Source organism: Peromyscus californicus, unplaced genomic scaffold, assembly GCF_007827085.1.
Source record: "Peromyscus californicus insignis strain IS unplaced genomic scaffold, ASM782708v3 Scaffold_19__1_contigs__length_69161282, whole genome shotgun sequence".
In the NCBI taxonomy this organism is placed as follows: Eukaryota; Metazoa; Chordata; class Mammalia; order Rodentia; family Cricetidae; genus Peromyscus; species Peromyscus californicus.
In genome coordinates this window covers 37,334,067-37,354,808 of record NW_026294491.1, presented here as the reverse complement: position 1 = coordinate 37,354,808, position 20,742 = coordinate 37,334,067, and the positions used below count along the sequence as shown (strand labels likewise).

The following is a 20,742-nucleotide window of genomic DNA, read 5'->3' as shown; positions in this document are numbered from 1 at the left end:
GTGTTTGTTCCTCTGAGAGAACAGTCCGTGCTCTTAACTGCTGAGCCATCTCTCCAGTCCAATATTGTTATTTTTATTTATCTTTTGAAAATTTCATACATGTACACATTCTTCACTATTCCCTTTGAACTCCCCTAGGACCCACCAACCCACCTCCCTCACGACTTCACGTCTTTGTAAAGAATTACTAATAGCTTCCTGAGTCTAATTAGTGCGGACCGTGTGTGAGTGGGTACGGAGCCATCTACTGAGTCCTAAGCAGCTGTTATCAGCCCATCATTCCTCAGCTTATTAAAGACAAAACAAAACTTAAGTCTAGAGAAATGGCTCGGAGATGAAGAGTACTTGTTCCTCTTCCAGAGGACCCAGGTTCGGTTCCCAGCACCCACATAGCAACTGACAACCAACGGTAACTCCAGTTTGAGGGGATCACACACCCGCCTCTGCCCTCCACAGGTCCCAGGCACGCATGTGGTACACATACATAGCATGCGGGTAAACCACCCATACCCATAACATGAAATAAATCTTTGTAAAAATACAGCCATTTCAACTTATACATTAAAAACTTTTTACCAGATTCCCTGCACATTTCTGTAATAATTAAATCCTCAAATACCAGGCAAGGTGCAAGGATGCGCGCTCTTGCCACTTCACACATCAGAAGCATAGGGAACGAAAGGCACCAGAGTGGAGGGAAGTCTGTCTTTATTTCCATTCAGCAGCGTCATCGAGTTAGAAAATACTGTGGAACACACAAAGGAGTTCCTGGAGCCGATCATTGACTTTAGCCAGATCGTGTCCTAAGAGCACGTGTACAAAAACCAACCTTGTCTCCAACTACTAGTAAAGAACAACAGACATTTTAAATACAACTCACAGACGACAGCATCAGAAACAAAGAAAGAAGGAAACTGTGTGGGGATACATGGGTCAAAGTATGTGAAAGACCTTCACACGGACAGCGGTGAGACTCTGCTGAGGGGTGCGTTCTGAATGCGTGTTGCAGGACTTGACAGTGTTAAGCTGTCCATTCTCTTCCAATGGATCCGTCATTCAATACAATCCCAGTCAAAATCTAAGCGGGATTTTAATAAAAATGAACCAACTGGGGCTTGGGTGACGGACGGGTCAGTGGGTGAGAGCCCTCACTCGCTCTGCAACCATGAGGACCCGAGTTTGAATCCCCAGCCCCCATGTAAAAAGCCAGGCCTAGCTGCAGGTGCCTATAACTCTGGCATTATGGGGCAGAGACAAGCAGGTCCTGAGAGTTTGCTGGCCATCAGCGTAACTGAAATCCGAAGTCTCTGGTTCACTGAGAGCCTTGTGTTCAAGGGAGGAGACAGAACTCCCTGTGTCTGCACCTGCACATTCACATGCATATCACACACACACACACACACACACACACACGCACACGCACGCACACATGCACATGCATGCACACACACGTGCATGCACACACACACGCGCACACACACATACACACCAGCAAACTGATCCTATGGAAAGGCCAAGGATTTATCATTACCAAAATAACTTTTCTGAAGAACAAAACTGGAGGGCAGGTTATCCCTATGTAGCCCAGGCTGGTGGCCTCAAACTCTTGATTCTCTTACTTTGGCCTCCCAAGGACTGTGGTCGCAGGCGTGTGCCACAATGCCTAGCTGAAAAAAAAAATGTTTTTAGATAGGATATAAAAATTGTAATCTGTAGGCAAATAAGTTGATTATTTGGAATAAACCAAAATTAGAAGCTTCTTCTCTGAAAAGACTGCTGCAATATTAAAAAGAAATCCTTAGAGTAGGAGGGGAATATTTTCAAATTCTATGTCCACTGAATGACTTATACCCAGAACATTAAAAAAATTCTCAAAACTCAATAATGAGAAAACTCAAAATATGGGCCAAATTTTTGAACAGGCATTTTATCAGAAAGAATATAGATGGGACCAGGTCAAGGGGCTGCACACCTGTAATCTGCTAGTGAAGGTGCAGGCAGGAGAACCGTGAGTTCAAGGCTAACCTGGGATATAGAGCAAAACCCTGTTCTAGGGGAAAACAAACATTAACAAAACAACATGTGTCTGATAAATAGCACGAAAGGATGCTCATCCTGATTAACAACAAGAAACCCACATTAAAACCACAAATTATGCAAGTGTTAGACGGGCGGAGATTCAGCAGCCTTCTGTGCTCTCTATATTTGCAAGGATGTGGAGGGTCTGGGACTCATCCCTTACCGGCACGATTATAAATTGAACAACCGTTTTGGAAAACAGCTTGGTAGTTCATCAGTGACATCACCATCCACACGATCTAGTTATCCAAGACTCCCGTTTACCAAAAATAATTAGAAGCGCGTGTCCACACAGATGAGTCATACACAAGTGTTCATAGCTTTATCTGCAACAGCCCAAGCCTGGAAAGGGCTCAGAGGCCCATAAGCCAGTGAATGTGTTTTTATATTTACTATACAGTAGAAAACTACTTGACAATAAAATGAATGAATGGTGGGTTCGCACTACAATATGAGTGAATTTCAAAATAATTAGGAGTGGAGGGAGCTCCAAAGGATTTGAGCATTATTGTATGATTCCATCTGTAGCGTTCAGATTAATGTGTAGTGACAGAGTATGTTGAGTAATTGCTTGGTCACTGGGGAGAAGGGTTAGAGGAAGGAGAGTAGATTTACAGGGGTGGGGGTGCTTTGGGGAGGTGGTGGGTATATTTACTACTTTGGTCATAATACCTCACATGTGTGACTGTGTAAATTCCCTTTATTGTGTGACTAATATACCATAAAGTTGGTTGGACATGGCATGGTGAAAGCATCCCATGAGATTCTTTAGGTTTTTCTCCGCCTCATGCTGTCTCTGCCCAAGGTGTTTGCACTCTCCCGGGAGTGACTGTCCACTTCTCCCTTCAGCAGGATGAAGACATGAGCCTTTTGGTTCAGGAAATGCAGCAGGGCTACAGTGACCTGGAGAAGATGCAGGAGCTTTACTCGGAGACCTTAGTCATGGACTGGTGGTACAGCAGAGAAAAGCAAGGAGACAGCAAGTGAGCGGCCAAACCACCTGCCTCCCTGTGGCTGGGGCCTCTCCCCTGCTCCCAACACCCCCTCCGCTCCCTTCCTGCTTCCTCCAGGCCCCCAGCCCTCCCTCTATCCCCCAACTCTCCCCTGCCTGCCCCGCTCCCTCCCTGCTGCCTTCACTCCCCCCCACCCCCACTTGCTTTCCCCTTTCTAAAGGGCCTTGGGGGAATCTAGAGAGAGAAGTATGTAGTCTGGTCCTGTTAGGGTATTTTACAGAAAGAGGATTGTCTGGTAACAGTGAGCTTGAGGTCACATACGCACTGTGTATTCTGTATCCAGTGTAGAAAGCTCCCCATCCCAAGCAGTGACAGGGCAAAGAGGGGTGGGTGCCTGAGATGGAGACTTAGCCCAGAGATCAAAAGCCTGAGGTCTGGGCTTCCTTCTGTGAAATGTTGATAGGTACTTAACTTCCTCTCACACTTTTCCATGCCCTGGGATCTGTTTCTTTATCAGGGCTGTGGTGACAGGTTGGGGATACATACTTCTTCAGTCTTTCTCCAGCCTGTACTGTGCTTCTCATTCATTTGTGATGGTTCCGACAAAACCGCAACCCATCCCAACACTCAGGAAATGTGTCACAGCTGATTCAAGTGATTTAAGGTTGTTCGTACAGATAGTCAGGCCCGTTCTGCCAGGAAAATAGCTAAAAGGGAGATAGCAAACAGAAAGACGGGAGATACATTTATTAACCAGATTTTTTTATTCATCTAAACAAAGTCTTCCTATTAATGAATTAAGCATGAACACAGATATCAAATATCAAATTAGGAGAAAAAGAGGGCTGTCCTAGAGTGGGTTGTCTTAGGAAATTTTGCAGTGTTTTCTTTGAGAATTTGGGGAAGCACAAATGGTTTCTAAACTTCGCAAATAAACTGAAAATCAAATAAGCAAACATCACTTGAGATTAAGCTGGCATCTCCGTTTCTTTCAACTAGCACCTTAACTGTCTTCCTCGTTTAAACGAAGAAAATCTTAGACAAAATGGCCAGCTGTTTCTTAGAACTTGGATTTGGTCTGTTGTCTGAGCAATGGATGTGATGTTGGTTTTTTGTGTTTTCTGTTGTCGGGGGTCGGGGCGGGGGGGTGGGAGGGGCTGGGAGGATCACATGCTGGAGTTGGAGACTTGTTGCTATTGCAACTGTCACACTTCGAGCAAGTTGCTTAATCTCAAGGAGGCTTTACTTTCCCATCTGTAATGTGGGAAAGGGTGGTGACGGGTGGTAGAGCGGATGTGTGTGGCTCACAGTAGGAACTCGGACTTAATAAACAAAAGAGGTGGCTCAGCCTACAGAAGCCACACTTCTCCGTTTAGTTAACGGCACTAGGAAAGTGGTTTCTTCCACTTAGCTATTATCAACAACAGACTACCGTTTTGAAGTTTTCCGTTAGGAAAAAAATGTAGCAGCCTCCAAATCTTTTTTTTTCCTTTTAATGTGCTGAGGACAAACCATGCACCAGGAGAAGTGGGTGCATGAATCCTGGTCCTTTCTGCTGTGGGATGGATGCACAGTGCAGATGTTTTCACACAAAAGACAGACCATGGGGTGGGGTCACACAGCTGTTCTGTGGCTGCTCTTTTCAGAGCCCAGAGACAGAAATGCCTGGGAGGAGACTTGAGCCTTTCTGGATCCCTCCTGGTCTCAGAGATTCTCTACAATCGTTTGCTGCCATTTTTGCTGGTGTGGGAAGTCTGATGTTTAACAAGAGCTTGCTAAATGACACTTCGGTTAGAGAATTGGCTTGGTTTCCATAGCGCTGGCATGCTGCCTCCCATTCCTCCTCACGGCAGCCCCCTGTAGTCAGTGCACAGAAGAAGCTCCTGAATCGAGTGACTTCAGTGAGGTCACACATCTGTGATAGGAGTCGCACTGCCAAACTCAAGGGCTGGACCTGACTATTCTCCTGTCTCCGTGCACCCAGGCATATTAGTGCTTAATTTGAGAGCAGGAAGACTGAGTTTTAGTGAACAGGAAGGTTGGATCAATACATGTCTTTTAGCCTTCCCATTTTGCTGACACTCTTTGTTAAAAGGACTTCCTCCTGAGAGGGTAGCCTGGGGATGCTCACTTCTTTTATTTGTCTGTAGTGTTCAATGTGAATGTATTAATCTGCTTCTCTTCCTTCTTAATGGACATTTTTCTTATATCCTTTTTATTGGTCTACTTAAAAAAAAAAATCTGACCCAAACAGGCATCAAAAGGAAATCTCCTCCGTGGTTTCCAGCCCAGAAAAATGTGCAAACTCTCCATCGGATGCTGACTCAAAGGCTGTGTCACCTCCAAAAGTGTTTAAAGGACCGCGGAAGGTTTTAGATGGGAAGACACAGAAGAAGAAAGTCCTCCATGCAGGTACTTGTGCACAGAACGGCATGACTCTCGGCTGGTTTTCCTCCAGTGAGGTGGACTAAAACCAAACCCACATGGAATTTCTTTTAAGACCCTAATTTAAGCATTGTTTGTTTATTTTGGTGCCTTGCTCATTCCTGGCAAGCCCACCACCTCTGAGCTACCCTAAACCTCTTGTGTGTGTGGTTTTTTTCAATGAATTTTATTAAGACAATTTGCATGATATCATAGCATTACCCCCACGGTAACATCTTACAGAATAATATTATGACACCACAATCAGGGTATTGGCATTGGTAAAACTCAAAGGTTTTGTTGTTCCAGCTTTTCTTGTCCGACTGTTGGGTTTTTATCATATGTGTAGGGATGCAGGGGAATTCCATCCCATGAGGGCCCTTTACATTTCCCCTTTATGGTCACACCTACACATCTTACATACCTTCTCCTGCCCTTTGGGAATCACTATGTTTTCTTTCTAAAATGTTACATTTCAATATTTATATTATATTATATTATATTTATTTGGTTTTTCGAGATAGGGTTTCTCTGTGTAGCTTTGTGCCTTTCCTGGATCTCATTCTGTAGCTCAGACTGGCCTTGAACTCACAGAGATCCATCTGCCTCTGCCTCCTGAGTGCTGGGATTAAAGGCATGCGCCAACGCCACCCGGCCAATAGTTCAGCTTTTAACCTTTACCCTAGTGATGAGGTTTTCATTCATTCATTTACTCACTCATTCATTTAAAATAATAACAAAATAAAATATAATAAGGTAAAACAAAAACTATCACATTGAAGTTGGATAAGACAAACCAACAGAAAAAAAAAAAAAGAGCCAAAGCCGGGCGGTGGTGGCGCACGCCTTTAATCCCAGCACTCGGGAGGCAGAGCCAGGCGGATCTCTGTGAGTTCGAGGCCAGCCTGGGCTACCGAGTGAGTTCCAGGAAAGGCGCAAAGCTACACAGAGAAACCCTGTCTCGAAAAACCAAAAAAAAAAAGAGCCAAAGCACAAGAATCAGAGACCCACTGAATGCTCAGGAATCCCATAAAAACCACTAAACTGGAAGCAGAGGACCTGGTGGAGACCCATGCAGGCCATGAGCATGCTGCTTCTGTCTCTGTGAGTTCATATGAACTTTGCTCATATTGATTTAGAAGGCCTTGTTTTCTTGGTTTCCTCCACCCCCTCTGGGTCTTACATTCTTTCCATCTTCTCTTCTGAGGGGTTCCCTGAGCTCTGAGGGTAGAGATTTGGTGGAGACATCCCATTTAGGGCTGATTGTTCCAAGGTCTCTCTCTCACTCTCTGTATAATGTCTGGCTGTGGGTCTCTGTATTTGTTCCCATCTGCTACAGGAGGAGGCTTCTCTGATGATGGCTGAGCAAGGCACTGATCTATGAGTATAACAGAATGCCATTAGGAATCATTTTATCTCTACATTTTTCTTTTTCTTCTCCTCCTTCTCCTCCTCCTCTTCCTCCTCCTTCTTCTTCTAACAGTATTATTTGGTTTGCCCTAGGTCCCCGGGCTATCTAATCTCAGGTTCTTGGTTACACAACAGTGTTGGGTATGGGTTCCATCTCATGGAGTGGGCCTTAAGTCAAATCATTTATTGGTTGGTTACTCACACAAGGTTTGTGCCACCGTTGCCCTAGCATATCTTGTAGGCAGGACACCATTGCAGATAAGGGGTTGTGGCTGGCTTGATCTTTACATTTCTCTTTTGAGAGCATTCCGAGTACATTCCAGTTCCAAAGATGATGGAACATAGGGATGAAGGCTCTATGCAGACACCCGCTTGACATTTCCGTCTTCAGTGAGTTGTGTAGGTGTTGTCTTCAGCAACGGGGCCTTGCTGACAGTTTGTGGAGATCAACCTATAGTCTTGGCAACAGCCTGGGTTATTTGGATTTCCATGGGATCCCTTTGGCCAACAACTCAATTAGATATAACCCAAACCTGGTACTGGAAACTTCATTTGGTGACATGAGATGGCCGGTTGAGACACTGTCTCCCCATTATTTGGTGATTTCATTTAGATTGCCCTCACATATGTATATATTTTAGGGAGTTTCTACTGTATTAAGTTTTCATATTACCCCTCTGCCCCCTTAATGTTAGCTGTATCTCCCTGTAACCCTTCCCACAATAACAACAACAACAACAACAACAACAAAACAATACTTCAGGGCTGGAGAGATGGTTCAGAACATGAGCGCTTGTTCTTGCAGAGGACCTGGGTTCAGTTTCCAGCACCTACATGGCAACCCACAACTATTTAACTTCAGTTCCAGTGGGTCTGACATCCTCTTCTGGCCTCTGTGGTGTGGGCACCAGGAATGCACATGGTGTAATACATATGTACAGAAAAAATACTAATATACACAAAATAAAAACAAAGCCTTTTAGAAAACTCAATACTTCATTTCATTAATTTTACATGTTGGTAAAGATCAGTGGAACATTTTTATGTGCATTAAATTTATTTTCTGTGTTCTGTTTCATTGATCCATTCTCTTCCCTTTGCCAATACCGTTTGGTCTTGATTTGGTGGGTATCAACATCACAGACAATGATTTCTCTAGTGTTTTATTCTAAAGAATAGTTTGATTATTCTAGGCCTTGATGTTTTTGTGCGAACTTTAGAATACATTTGTCCATTTCAATTATAAAACTCTCTGAGATTCATTAGTAATTGCATGAATTGTATGATTTTGTTTGGCAGATCACCCAACTTGTAAGCATGGAATTTCTCTCCATTCATTTGGGTCTTCTTTGATGTCTAACAGTAGCATTTTGTAATTTTCAGCATATCTCATAAAAATACAGTAGCTGATTTTTGATGACTCTGTAACTGGGTACTTTGCTGAAGAGTTCTACTTTGGGTAGATTTCTTGTCATGTTCTCTAGGGTCATACCATATTAGTAGGGATACTTTTGTATTTCTTATCTCCATTCTTTCTGGCTTTATTTCACCTTCTTGCCCCATTTCAGTGGCTAGAATCTCTAGTACTATTTTGAATAATGGTAACAGTGGTCATCATTTTCTTTTTTCCAATATTGGGGGGAAAGAATTTTTTCCAATTAAATAAGATTTCAGCTGTGCAGATTTTCATCTATTCTTTATCAAGCTGAGAATGTACTCCACTTAACTTTCTGGAAGGTTTTTATTTTGCATCATGAATGGGTACTAGATTTCATTAGGTGCTTTTTCTATGTCAATTGATATCTGACTTTTCTTCTTTGGTCTATTGATGGGATAGATGGCATTGTTTGTTTTCAAATACTGAAGCAGCCTTATATATTTTTTTCTAGTTGACTTTCTGTTGCTGTGATTAAACACTCTGACCAGAAGCAACTTTGGAGAGGAAAGGCTTTATTTCATTTTAGAGTCTACCACTGAGGGAGTCAGGTTGGGAATTTCAGCAGAGACTTGAGGCAAATTCACAGAGGAACACTGTGCGCTGCTTTACCAGGCCCATAATTCACTAACCTTCTCATGCAGCCCAGGATCAACTGTACAAGGAATGGTGGCACCCACACTGGGCCAGTCCTCTTACACCAACCAACAACACTCCCACCCCCTTCCCTTTACCCCAACCCCCCCATCCCTACCCCCCAGGCCAATCTAATCTGCACAGTCCTTCAGTCGAGATTCCCTTTTTGGGTGACTCTAGGCTGTGTCAAGTTGTCAGTTTAAGCTAACTAAGACAACACCTTAAATATTTCCTAAATGGTCTCAGTGTACAGTGATTATAATCTATCACTCCAGTTGCTGATATATTTTGAAGACTTTCATGTCAAAGTTCATAAAAGTTCCTGGTCTTCAATTTCCTTTCTTTTTAAGGACTGTTTTCCGAGTTTTCATGCCAAGCTAACACCATCCTCATCAAATGGGTTGAGTTTTTTCTCCTCTTCCCTTCTTGGAAGAAAGGGATGCAAATTCTGTGTCTTATGTAACATTATCATGGAGACAACTGGACCCAGAAATCTCTGAAAAGAGATTCTTCATTCTGAGCTTGATTTCTCATGGTTTTAAGATGTCCTTATCATCTGTTTTATCTTGTCTGATTTTTGGAAATTCATGATTTCTTTTGAGAACTTGGTCATTTTCTTTCTAAGTTCTTACTTTATGAGGCAAGTTGTTCGTTGTGTTCCTTTATGGATTTTCAGTTGCTGCAAGGTCTGTAGTTATGCCCCCCATGTCTGTTGACATCATGATTTGTGTCTGTCTTCTCCTCTCGTTTGTATTCAGTCCTGTTAGGGGAGTTATCAGTTTTATTTTCTATTTATTTATTTCCCCTAAGAGAATTATATTTATTCATCAAAAATTTTTTTTATGGACAGCGTCTTTGAAATTCTCATCAAATAATTTTAATTTCTGATTTTCATTGATGACATTTTGTTGCCTTTTGTTATTCAAGGTGTGTTTTTCTTACTTCTTGACAGAAGAGTGAATATATTTGAAAACTACTTATTTATTTTAGTTGTGTGTGCATGTGTATATGTGTTGGGATGTATATGGGTGTTGTATGTGTGTATGTGTGTGTACATGTGTATGTATGTGTGCTGGGTATACTTCCATGAGTGCAGGTAACCGCGGAGGCCAGAAGAGGGCGTCAGATCCCCAGGAGCTGGAGTTTACAAGCTGTTGTGAGCCTCCTGACATGGGTGCTAAGAACTGAAGTGGGTCCTCGGCAGGAGCATCATGGGCCTTTTAAAACCACTGAGCCGTCTCTGCAGCCCTAAGTGGTGTTTTGTTTTGTTTTTTTGGTTTTTCGAGACAGGGTTTCTCTGTGTAGCTTTGCGCCTGTCCTGGAACTCACTCGGTAGCCCAGGCTGGCCTCGAACTCACAGAGATCCGCCTGGCTCTGCCTCCCGAGTGCTGGGATTAAAGGCATGCGCCACCACCGCCCGGCTCTAAGTGGTGTTTTTAAATAGTGCCCTGAGTGCTCTGCTGTATTAGAGACTCTGGATCCTATTGAAGTCTTTTATTTTGGCGTGTTGCCACCGTGTTTGTTAGACATGTTGACTATGGCCTGTTTTTGAGGGCTGTGGTTTCCATGATTTAGTAGTTTTCACTGCATTTCTGATAGATTTTTGTGTCTTCACTGGTACTGCTTGAAGTGGCAGCGTCAGGCTCCTCAGACCAGAGTGCTAAGTGTATCTCAGGAACTGCTGCCTCTTGGTGTCTCATGTGTCTAGGCAAGAAAAGGCCATCATAACCGTTGAGGCTCATGCGTGTCCTGTCTACTTGCTTTTGATGACACTGTCCAGAAGGCTAATGGTTTAGCCCTGTGGAAACAAACAGCCTCCATTCCCATCCTTGGCCGAATTCTTTTGCCATCCTATCTCTGGTGAGCCTGACTTTTGCTAGAACTACAGTTTTATGCTTCTTCTAAGTGTCTTAATGACTTTTGTCTCTCAGATTTGGGATCCTGGATATTGACAGGCAGCCATGCACTACATTTAATCTTACCTTAATGTTTAGTGTAGAAAAATAATGAAACATGGTGAGTGAGTGGACAGTGTGGGGAGCAGTTACACCATTGCCAAGTACAGGTTTTCACTTAGTTTTCTTCTGTGCCTCATTGATCTCTGGCCCACAGACATCATTCCCAAGAAAATGTGTCTTTTTTTTTTTTTTTAACTCCGGGCTAAAGCAACAGCCGAGACAGGATCTACCCCCTAGTTACTTAGAAAACCAATGAGCTTCATATGGCAAGCTCCCTTCTCCAGTCATGGAACCCACTGGGGTTACTACTCTGTGGATAAGAAGGGGAAAGAAACCCGGCCATGTGAAGATTTCCCACTAGTAATCATTGCTGCTATCTTGTGGGGAAGAGTGGGTCTGTTGCTGAGAACACAGCAGGATTCATTCACAGATGCCTACTTAGAGTTGTGGTGCTTGTGCCTCTGGCTCGTAAAGAGCACAGAACACGTCTACCACCAGTGCGTTTGGGTTATCAAATGTGGGAAGTAATCAAAACATCTTGCCATAGACTCATTATTCTTTAATGCCTACAAGGAAATGTCAATATTTGGTCAATGCCTTCTTCAGTTGCAAGGACTAACAGAGGGTACAGGATAATGCGATGTAAGCTGCCTGGCAGCAACTGTGGATAGCAGAATTTGTAAAGTGACCTAACAGAGATATCGCACAACTCTTAGGATTATGGATTATGTTGCGTTAACCTAAACACAAAGCGATCCAGGGGGGTTTAGTGTAACCACACAGAAATCCCTTTAAAGAAATGGGAGCTTTCTCTAGCTGGTGGCAGAAGAGAAAGTCAGGGAGACCTGAACTATGAGGGAAATTGAATGCACCATGGCTGACCTAAAGATGGGAACACACATGGTAGACTATGTGCATAGTATCTCAAGGAACTGAGAAAGACCCCTTGCCTGTAAGAAAACATGGACCTCAGCTCTACAACTGCAAGAAACGTCACTCTCCTCTTCTTCCTCCCCCTCCTCTTCCCTCTCTTCCTCTCCCTCCTCCTCTCCTTCCTCCTCTCCCTCCTCCTCCCCCTCCTCTAGTCTGAATGAGCTTAGAAACAAATTCCTTTTCAATAAGGGCACAGCTTGAAATGAATTGAAGAATACAATCCATTATGGCAGACCATCCTCTGAAATGGAAAACTAAAGTTATATGTAATTCTCTTGTGTTAGCCATCAGTCACATTGAAACTGTAACCAGTGGATGTCAGCGCCACCTTGCCGCAGTGCCCTTCACCCTGGAGGTTGTGGGTAGCAGGGGTTACCCTGATCTCTTACTTTGCCTCAAGGCTCCTAAGGCAATAAAGTGAGTGAACACTGACTTATCTCTTCCAGGCAGTCGGGTGACATTTTCTTCATGTTCTCTCTCTCTCTCTCTCTCTCTCTCTCTCTCTCTCTCTCTCTCTCTCTCTCTACTTAGGAGATGGGTCACTTGTGTTTTTCCCACCTGCCTCCCCCCGCCTTTTTGAGACAGGGTCTTTCATTGGCCTGGATCTCTCCTGTTAGACTGGACTGGTGAATCAGCCAGCCCTAAGGAACTCTCACATCCCCAGTGACAGGATTCCTACCACACCTGGCTTTTGCTTTCAAATTGTTTCTGAGGATCAAACTCAGGTTTTCGTAAGTGCATAGAAAGCACTTTATTGACCGAGCCAGGTCTCCAGCCTAAAGTTACATTCATTTAACAAGGTACTTCTATCTAACCAAACACCCTTCCATCCCCAGTTCTATAACCCTCTGTCTGTGGTATCAACAGAATCAACCAAAACGAGCCTGCTCAGAAGCTACATATCCTTCCTCAGGAGCTGCAGTGACATGAAGGACAGTTCCGACTCCAGCAGCTGCATGCCTCCTGCTCTGAGTGACAGAGGCAAGCATAGACGGTCCCTGCCCCAGGAAACCCCATTCATCTTCTTCTTGCCCACTGTTCTATGCCTGAAAGACATGGGTGGGATATGTTGCGGGAAGTGAAAAAAAAAAGTCACACTTGAAACGTTACAGATTCCTCCCTCAAAGGCTCCCCTGTAAATCGGGTAAACCCACTTTAGTGCCCTGGGTCTTCCTAGGGCTAGAGTTCCTAGTGCTTCTTGTGTCTGGGTGTTTGGCACACTCCTGGCTCACTCAGCTACTGTAACATCAGTAGAAATGTTTACTATTTTGTGCTTTAAATCTGAAACTCTCATGCCCAGTCAGCCTCTTTCTGGTTTCAGTTGTCAAACTTTGAAGGCTAAGTGTGAGGAAGGTATGACTCGGCCACTCGGTGGCTAATTAGGTGATTTTTCTTAAAATAATAAATTGAGCCGGGCGGCAGTGCACACCTTTAATCCCAACACTTGGGAGGCAGAACCAGGTGGATTTCTATGAGTTCGAGGCCAGCCTGGTCTATAGGGTGAGATCCAGGACAGGCTCCAAAACTACACAGAGAAACCCTGTCTTGAAAAACAAAACAAAACAAAAAAAATGAATCCTACAGTGTGCTCTCTACATTTCAAACAGTTAATTACTGACTCCTGAGCATAATACACAGTCCCTTATGTAGTAGGAGCACCTGGGTGACAAATGTGTACTTGTGGTGAATCAGGCTCTGTTTGCTTCAGTGCCACTGTGTGGGAAACCTTTCCAACTAGCTTGAGTGTCCTCAGTCACGTGCAACCTGCTAGTGTTCATGTTCTCAACTGGCTACATGCAATGTGCTAGCTTGCATGTTCTCAGCTGCCTACATGTAGTCCGTTCATTATGGGACTTGGCACATGATGAGTAGAACATAGTTTTTTAAGCATTTAACCAACTCACACCTGAACTGCTTCCCTTCTTTCTGGCAGCTGCTAAATCAATGAAGGAATATTCCTTTCCATTTAGAAATCCAAGTTTATATAAGGATAGACATTTAGGCCGGGCGGTGGTGGCGCACGCCTTTAATCCCAGCACTCGGGAGGCAGAGCCAGGCGGATCTCTGTGAGTTCGAGGCCAGCCTGGTCTCCAAAGCGAGTTCCAGGAAAGGCGCAAAGCTACACAGAGAAACCCTGTCTCGAAAAACCAAAAAAAAAAAAAAAAAAAAAGATAGACATTTAAAACCCCAAATACGAATTTCAAAATTTGAACCTAATGATTCCACAGATAACAGTTTTTGATTTTCCCATACGAAGCTGAGGAATCATGAAACAAAGCATCTGAATTGAAAATGTCCATCAAGTCACCCCTCTAGTAATTGTGAGGGAGCCTAGTGCTGAGCAATCACTGGCAAATCATAGTCTTGTTAAACATTTGAAATGGGGTTTTTGAAGAAGGGGCCAGGAATGCATCTGGTTCTTCTATGGGGAGAGTTCTCACTGCACGGTGGGGGAGTGGGTGAGGCAGGGCAGTATCACCCGTGCCTGAGGTGCCCGTGGAGGGGGCTAATGCATTCTGCCTGAGAGCCTGCTCTGGTAGGTTAAACTATGGCCTCTGAAGTGTGGGCTGCCATTAGCCCTCCATCTTCGCAAGCATGATCGATCCTTGATGTCAGCCCCAGTATACACAGCTGCCATTTCATTCCACAGAAAGGAGCATCCTGCTGATGAATAAGTGCCTACATGACAAATTGTCAGAGGGACTCACTGAAAACCGAAGCCAAGTTAATGACCACCGAAGCCAAGTTAATGACCACACGTGAGTGCTTGCATCTAAGGAGGATGTTTTGCTCTGCTTTGTTTCCAAACGGCCAAGTTGCAAGTTTCAAACCCTACAGTCTTGTGTTCTTAGCTCTGCAGACATGTCCTCTGAAAAGTGGCTCCAAACCCATGGCCTGGTGGCCAAGAAGCTCACCATCATGGATGCCTTGACTGGGACCGTAGTGCCCCGAAACGCCACCTATGTTCCCATCCTGAATAAGCATGTTGTCTCCAAGGTCTTTAATGAGGTAATGGGATTATTTCTGTGCCCCTGCTCAGATGATTTTCTTTTTTTAATTTTCTGCTCAAATAAAATAATAACCTGCTTTAGTTTCTTGAGCAATTGCAACAGAGATGTATTGGAAGAAGTTACGCATAGAGGCAGTAAATGAGGGAGCAGAGGACTGGGGACTCTTACGACTTCCCCTTCTCGGGCCAGCCTTTGCTGAGCTGGAAGCCTGCAGTTCCTCGACGCTGCAGGAATGTATGGAGCTGCAGAGATGCTGAAAGCTCTCCAGCTCAGAGTTGTGAACAGGCATCTAGGGACCAAGGGACTGAGGACAGAGGGCCTTTGCTTGAGAGATGGGGCCCTTTCTTTTCCCAAGTCGAATGACATTTTCTCTATTATAGAAGCCACCACAGGCAAGGAGAGAGGAGGTGGGGGGTGGGGGGTGGATCTGAGGTAGTCATGTTCCTGGAGAAGAAAAAGAGCCTCCAGTATGAGAGTGTGGTAAGGTATATGTGGCCAAGGCCATATATGTACGATTAGGTTCACTTGGCCCTTGGTGTCTGTGAACTCTTTATCTATGGCTTTAGCCAATCTTAGATCAAAAGTTGCATCTGTCCTGGGCATGTACATTTCCCTGTTACTACCTAACAGTATAATAGCTACTTACATGGCGTGTGCATTGTAGTGGGTGTTATGAATCATTGATGACTTAAGGGACACAGGAGGATGTAGGGAGGGTATGTACAGAAGCCCCTCCTTTTTACATAAGGGTCTGAGAAGTGTTGGCAGTGGTGATAGTATGTTCTAGAGCCAATACTTCCACCGTGAGGACCATTTGTAACAAGAAGTAGCCGCAGAGTTTGGGAAGCCCGTGTCTTCAGGAAAAACAGTTTCTGAAGCAGCCAAGTTAGAGTGGGATGTGTAACAGAAGAGATGTGGATGTGAGGACTGAGTACCACTGCTGCCTGGAAAATACAAAGAGGCTGGAAGTAGCAACCATCAGGCTTCCCAGCCCTAAAGGGAGTGACATTCCTAAAGGAGCATCCTGGAGTGTTTACAGATGGGATGCTTGGTGTCTGCCTCAGGATGTCTGTGTGGGACGGGGTGGCAGGGGGTCAGAGCAGCTGGAGCAATTCTTAAATTTGGAAAAGATCACCAGGGAGGACAAGGCTTATGGTGCAATTAATTCTTCCTGCTTTTTATGTATTTGGGATTTCCCATGAGAACATCTGGGGAAATAAAAATTAAAGGCAAAGAAACTTTATTTCAGAAAAATCAAGTGCCGAGGGCTCTCACTGGCCTCGACCCCGCTGGGTCAAGCACTTAGAGCAGCAGACAGAGCAATGGGACTCTCTTGTGTTAGCCATCAGTCACATTGAAACTGTAACCAGTGGAGGTCAGCACCACCCTGCCGCAGTGCCCTTCACCCTGGAGGTTGTGGGTGGCAGGGGTTACCCTGTTCTCTTTCTTTGCCTCAAGGCTCCGAAGGCAGTAAAGTGAGTGAACACTGACTTATCTCTCCCAGGCAGTCTGGTGACGTTTTCTTCATGTTCTGTGTATTCCTTTTATTAATATACTTGGGACTTATTTGGAACAAACCTGTCTAATGACTTCCTCCTGGAAGCAGGATTTTCTTGGGCTTATATCACTCCTCCTTGCAACTCTCCCAACGACTTGAGATACATCGGAATGGAAAGTTCTCAAAAACAAATGTGGCAGGCCAGGGAAATAGAAGCATATGATCAAAAGAAGAAACCATAAAGAGAATATTTATTCCCCTAACTACGTCAAAATGGATCCTTGCAGAGGAGGAATGCCAGAGGCAGCGGATGACTACAAGGGAACAGGCTTTTCCAGACACAGCAGGGCAGCTGCATGAACTTACAGTGGTTGTGACAGCATACACAAGACCTATGCAAGATCAAACCAGCTCAAACCAGTCCAAACTCCAGCATGGATGGGGGGTGGCACAAAGCCCTACCCCTAACTGAGGAGTTATTGGCAACTGATGGCTGCTGGAATGGGGAGTGTTAGTTTACTTTAAGGTATGGCCCCTGGTAGGTCTCATGCTCCAATGAATGGCCTGCACCCAAGAGTATGTGGGCAACACAGCGGGACTCCGTGGGTTTAGAAAAAAGTGAGGGCAGGTGGGGAAGGGAGGGTTGGTCTGGGAGGAATTAGAGGTAAATGCATATTACCAAAATACATCATATGAAATTCTCAAAGAATTAATAAAAATGACATTCTGCATAAAAGAATATGAAGTAAAAGCAGATTTAAGAAAACATTTGTAGCATGTACAACGAAGGAAGGTCTTAAGAATTATATTATTGATATGCATGCATGGTTCAGTATATATCAATATGTGCATAAATTGGTGTTCAGCCTGTGCGCGTGCGCACACACACACACACACACACACACACACACACACACACACACACAGGCGTTCGTGCATGTGTATCTTCACCATGAAGGGATACAAACATGATGAATACTCCAGTGAGAAATCTGAGGGAAAAAAAGGGTGGATAAGCCAAAATGACACACAAAGACATTTAACTTTAGTGGTAACCAGATACATGAGGTAAGAAATATGCAGATTGAAAACTAATTGGGTACCCTCTTCCCATCAAATTGGAAAGAAAGAAAATGCAAGGGCCCGTGAGATGGCCTGGTGGATGAAGGCACCTGCCACCAAGTCTGACTTTACTGGGAAGGAGAAGAGTTACTCCTGCAAGTTGTCCTCTGGCCTCTACATATGTGCGGAGAAAGTAAAGCTTTAATTGAGCTCAAGGATTTTCAACTCTGTCTTGAGGAAGCTGGGAGAGGTTTTATCATGGGGAAAAGTCAACTTTGGCTTTTTGCTGCCTAAGTAAAAGACAGTGTGGAGATGTGAGGCTGAGAAGTCATGGCAGTCAGGAGGCAAGACTGGACAACGATGACTAGGCGGCCACACTGGGCCCAGGTGAAGCCTGGTGTGGAGTCACGTTGATGGAACTGGATGAACTGTGTGGGGCTGAGAAAGCGTCCAGAGTGATTCTTACGATTTCACCCACACAAAGGCCTCAAAAGCACCCAGTGGAAGAAACACTGTTTAGCAAATGGTCCTGGCAGAACTGGGTATGCCCCACAGAACAATGAAATTAGATCAACAGCTCTCATCCAAGAGAAACAGCAATTCAACGTGGACCAAAGTCCTTGATTTAACATGTGAAATGCCAGAACTGCTAGAGGAAAACACAGGGAATGCATTTCAAGTCATAGGTGCAGTCAAGAATGCTCTGGACAAGACTCCAGTAGCATAGGCAATTGACCCAGGAGTCAACAAATGGGATGGCATGAGATGAAAATGTTTCTCCACAGCAAAGAAAACTATCATCGGAGCAAACACACAACCAACAGAATGGGAGAAAATTTTTGCTGTACTTCAGACAGGAGGTTGATGTCTACAATATATAAAGAACTGAAAGAATTAAACAATAAAAAATGAAACAGCCCATTGAGAAATGGGATCGTGGAATGAACAGACAGTTAACCAAACAGGAAACAGAAATGGACAAAAAATTTTTTAAAAAGCCTTCAACATCCTTAGCCATCAGGGAAATGCAAATTAAAACCATTTTGATAGTTCCATCTCACCCCAGTCAGAATGGCTCACGTCAAGAAAATGAATGACAGCAAATGCTGGCAAGAATGTAAGGATGGGGAACCCTGAATCACCGCTGGGAGGAGTGTAGCTCAAAAAAATTTAAGACAGGACTATGATATGACCTGGATATAAATACCTAGAGCACTTTATAACCTACCACAAAGATGCCTGTAGCTCCATGCTTATTGCTGCTGTATTTGCAATATCTAGGAAATGGAACCAGCCTAGATGTCAATCAATGGATGAGTAGATAAATGTTGAAGAAAAATGAAATTTGCAGGAGATGGATGGATCTGGAAAGTATTATGATAAGTGAAGTGACCCAGACTCAGAAAGACAGTGATCACACATTCTCATGTGTGGATCCTGTACCAGTTACTTTTCTGTTGCTGTGATAAAAGGCGCAACCAAAGCAATTTAAAGAAGAGAGAATTTTGGCTTATGGTTCCCGAGGGATAAGAGTGCACCATGGTGGGGAGGCATGGCAGCAAGCCACAGACAGCAAGCCACAGACAGCAAGCCACAGAAAGCAAGCACAGCCAGAGCAGGAAGCTGGGAGCTCGCATCCTTTACTGCAAGCACACAGCAGAGAGAAAAACAAAACAAACACCAAGTGGCATAATGCTTTTCATTTCGAAGCCCGCCTCCAATGACACACTTCCTGTAGCAAGGCCACATCACCCAAATCTCTCCAAACAGTGCCACTAACTAGGAACCAAAATGCTGAGACTGCAGGGGACATCTCATCCAAGCCACCATAGATCCCGACTTTTAATATTTACAGTATGTAAATAAAGGGATGTGAGAATAGATGCAAATTGAAGCCAGACAGGAGAAAATAGGTAGGGGCCCATGAGGGGAGCAAGTTATCAAGGAAAGGCAGAAGGGCAAGGAGGACGTAAGGACACATGACCCATAAAGGGGGCTACTTCGGCTGGGAAGATGGAGGAGGCTGAAAGAGAGAGAGAGAAGGGGGAGGAGAAACAACAAAAACAAAATAAATTTCGCTTGAAAAATACCACAATGAAGCTACTACCTTGTATGCAAATAAAAACTAGATTCCAGCCTCGATTGTTCTGAAGGAAAAATTCAGGAGGAGCAGAAGTAAGAATCCTGATCTTTAGAACATTCTAGCACTTCACCTTTGGAAAGCAAGGCCAAAGAAAAGGGATGAACATTTCCCCATGGAAATGTTTGGTACCTTTTGTGGTACCATGCGTTCCCATCACAAGTTGTACAGTTGAGACAGTGCTCTGCCCAGCAAATTCACCCTTCATCATTAACAGAAGGGCAAGAATTCGATGATGATAGAGGTAGACCATAACAAATCTAATCTCAGCTCCAAAGCATAGTTTATGTCTTTAAAATTTTAACTTTTTTTTGACAAATCGTAACTTTATATGTTTACAGGGCATAATGTGATGACTTAATATCAGGTTACAATATGACACGATTAATTCAAGCCAATCAGCATATTTATCACCTTGTTTACCTGTGATTTTTTTAAAATTATGTATATGCATATGTGTCTGCGTGTATGTGCATGTAAGTATAGTGCCCACAAAGGCCAGAGGAGGGCATTGGACCCCCTGGAGCTAGAGTCCCGGGTGCTTATGAGCCATCTGACATGGTTGCTGGGAACTGAACCAGGCAGGGTCTTCTGCAAGAACAACAATTGCTCTTAGCTACTGATCCAACTTTTCAGCCCCCATCTTTTTTTTTTTTTTTGATGATGAGAGTGCATGTTCTCACCTAGATGTAGAATCTAAAAAAGTGGAACTCCTAGAAATAGGGTGAGTGCTGGTTTCGGAGGCTACAGTGGAGGGAGCGAAGAGGAGGACAATGGGGACTTGTTGAGCAAAGGGCACCAAGTTTTAGACAGACGGGAGGCATAGGTTTTGAGATCTGTTGCACAGTAGTGCAACTTCAGTAGTAAATAATGTAGTGTACATTGCAAAATTTACTACAAGAATAAATTTCAAATACCTTCTATTTGCATCTCTTATGCCCTAATATTTCCTTAGACTGGAAGAGGCCCTCAGCTATAAATGGGAAGAATAGGATAACAATATGCTAAAATGTCTCCCAGCTTATTAGAGAGATTTTTTTTTTTTCAATTTGAAATGACCACTTTGTGGAAGAGATGGAGCTGGCAAGCAGGTGGGCCTGGATCTAATCTCTCTGCACTGAGAATTTTAATGGGTTCTCCTCTGTTCAACGCATGACAACATCTGTGTGGGCCAAGAAGCAGTGTCTGGCTGTGTAAGGACTC

At 44.0% G+C, this 20,742-nt stretch overlaps 1 protein-coding gene across 1 annotated transcript in view; it reads left to right on the top strand.

Moving 5' to 3' along the window:
* The window catches only part of Vwa3b (von Willebrand factor A domain containing 3B), a 187,850-nt gene that overhangs the window by 116,987 nt on the left and 50,121 nt on the right, over window positions 1-20,742 (top strand). The window contains exons 15-18 of the mRNA XM_052745145.1: window positions 2,929-3,062; window positions 5,287-5,444; window positions 14,479-14,587; window positions 14,681-14,837. Coding sequence (XP_052601105.1) covers window positions 2,929-3,062; window positions 5,287-5,444; window positions 14,479-14,587; window positions 14,681-14,837 — 558 coding nt within the window. The remainder of the gene's footprint in view (window positions 1-2,928; window positions 3,063-5,286; window positions 5,445-14,478; window positions 14,588-14,680; window positions 14,838-20,742) is intronic.